Below are 2,452 nucleotides of genomic sequence, written 5' to 3'. Positions count from 1 at the left end.
ATGTATCATTACCAAGCATGGTTTCAAGATGAGTTGTTCCGTCATCCTACACCTGTTGATAAAGGAAGAATGGAAGAAGTTGATGAAGCAAGGATGAAAACAAAAACTTTTGATTTATACTTTCGACTTCATCTTCCTTTGTGTGAGCAAGATAAATTGCTCATAAATGCAGTTCCAATGTCTTTTCGTTTTACCAAGAGTGCTGAGAGTTTTCCGATTCTAAAATATAATGCTGAGGATGCAGCTTCATACATGGTGAAAATCAACTATGTTAGCTTGCATATTAAAAGAGTCAAATTATTCCCTGATGCTGCTTTAAGTTTATTGAGAGGTCTATCTACAAGTCCAGCAAAATATTTTATCACGCGCAATGAAACGAAATGTTTTGATATTGGTGCAAATATAAGTGTCGCTGCTATTGAAAATATGTTCACGGGAATGTTGCCGAGAAGAATAATTGTCGGTTTTGTTGATGATCAAGCTTTCGGTGGCTCTATCGATCATGATCCATACAAGTTTGATCACTATTTCATCAATTTTCTAGCATTGTACATTGATGGAGTTATGATCCCTAGCATTCCATACACACCCAACTTTTCGGAGGATATTTATATGCGTGAATATGTCAATCTATACAGATGTTTAAATCAAGATGAAGGGCACCCTCAAATGAACATTTCTCATTCCGACTACAAAAACGGAAAAACATTATTTGCTTTTGATCTCACGTCTGATGGTTCAATGAGAGCAGAAAATGGGACATTGAGTCTAATTAAGAGAGGCATTATAAGAATGCAAGTAAAATTTGCTAAATCTTTAGCTGGACCAATCAAAGCTATCGTTTTTGCACAGTATGACAATTACATTGCTATAGACAGTAACAGGAATGTCCATATTGATTACTAATTTAAAATGTTGACAACACGTGATATTATTGAACTATTATCTGCTAAAAAAGATTTTAATGGGGTTTACCCTATTGATTATTTACCAATTACTTGCAATGTTCCTTTTTCTATCATTATTAACTTGGACCCGCATTACAAAGACGGAAGTCACTGGGTCGCTGTAATCATCAACAAGGATCGTCAAGGGCATTATTTCGATTCCTTCGGAAGACCACCGACCGGAAATATTTTGACTTTTCTTGAAAGAAATGCTACGCGAGGTTATGTTTATAACGAAAGCAAATATCAAGGAAATAGTTCAACAGCATGTGGTTATTTTTGTATCTTCTTCATTTTAATTACAAAAAATTTAGATTTGTTTTACAAGTGTTTAAATTTATGTTCACATCTCGAAAATGAAATTTTTATTTTATACATGTTAAAGAGATTCTTTCGTAGCAAAATGTCCATAAGCAAGCGTTGAAACTGCATCTTCCAATAAATATCTTTTATCATCAAACGGAGTCATTACAATTTTTTTATTTTCAATCATATTAATGACATGATCCTTTGATTGTAGTCGCTTCTGATTCGCAATCGGGATAATTTCATCCCATAAACATTCCTCATATTGTTTGAAAGTTATAGTTTTATTCACTGTATTTTTCTGAATACCTTTCGCTTTCTTCTTTTCACCCTCAGCAGTCTTGAGTGCATAAAGTTTAGGCTTTAAGGCAATGAATTCTTCACTCCTTTTGCCACCCATTTCATCTTTGATAAAACCAATAGCCTTTTCATTTTTGTTGTTGTAAAGAGGATGATCTTTAGGATAATTACTGAAATCCATGATGTCTGAAAATTCTTTAAGGACAGCCGAGCCTTCATTTGTCTTGATGTTGTAGATCAAACTATCAGTATCAGTGTATAAAAGTTCAACATTATTGCCTAAACGAGCCTTAAAATGATCGTAATGAAGCTCAAACATTTTAAGTTTAGCTAGCTCTAGCACTGCAAAACCAACAGATACAGGCTTGTTCATGTAGACGGCACCTTTTTGAGTTGAAACAGCATTTTGTCCTCACCAATAACGGTGAAATTTTTCATAATTCAGATCTTAATCGTTTCAGGGCTATACTTTCCTTAAAAACCAATTGAACACGCCGATGTTTGCGCTTGTCTTCAATTGTTTTACCATAAATTGAATTAACACCTAACTTCCAAAAGTCCTTAGTAAAGCTGTTTGTTGCTGCTTGTCTTTGTTTGGTACAAAAATCGACATAGGGCTGTAACCATGCTTTTTCACGAAACTTGAAAGCTCGGTGCACTGCAGTTACAATTAATCCTTTAGAGATGTAGTACTTGAGGAGTTTATGATGAACAACATATTTCTCTCTTGGATAAAATGTTGAGAGAAGTTTTTCAGATGATGAAGGCTTCATTTTTCTTTCTTTTAATCTTTTTAATAGTTCCTTTTGATATTGACTATGCATTTCTTCAGTTACTTCCATTTTATGTGGCGCTAATGGAAAATCATTATGCTCATCATGAAGGTGGTCAGGATAAAT

At 34.1% G+C, this 2,452-nt stretch overlaps 1 protein-coding gene across 1 annotated transcript; it reads left to right on the top strand.

Moving 5' to 3' along the window:
* LOC149093116 (uncharacterized protein F54H12.2-like) lies at window positions 1-906 on the top strand. The gene has a single exon (XM_089268725.1). The coding sequence runs from the start codon at window positions 1-3 to the stop codon at window positions 904-906; it is 906 nt and encodes a 301-aa protein (XP_089124851.1).
* The last annotated feature ends 1,546 nt before the right edge of the window (window positions 907-2,452 follow it).

Source organism: Tetranychus urticae, chromosome 3 (assembly GCF_039701765.1).
Source record: "Tetranychus urticae isolate SD_2017Ah chromosome 3, NJAU_TeUrti_SD_1.0, whole genome shotgun sequence".
Taxonomy (NCBI): domain Eukaryota; kingdom Metazoa; phylum Arthropoda; class Arachnida; order Trombidiformes; family Tetranychidae; genus Tetranychus; species Tetranychus urticae.
Note: the sequence above shows the minus strand (reverse complement) of the source record. Positions and strands in the feature narration are given on the sequence as shown.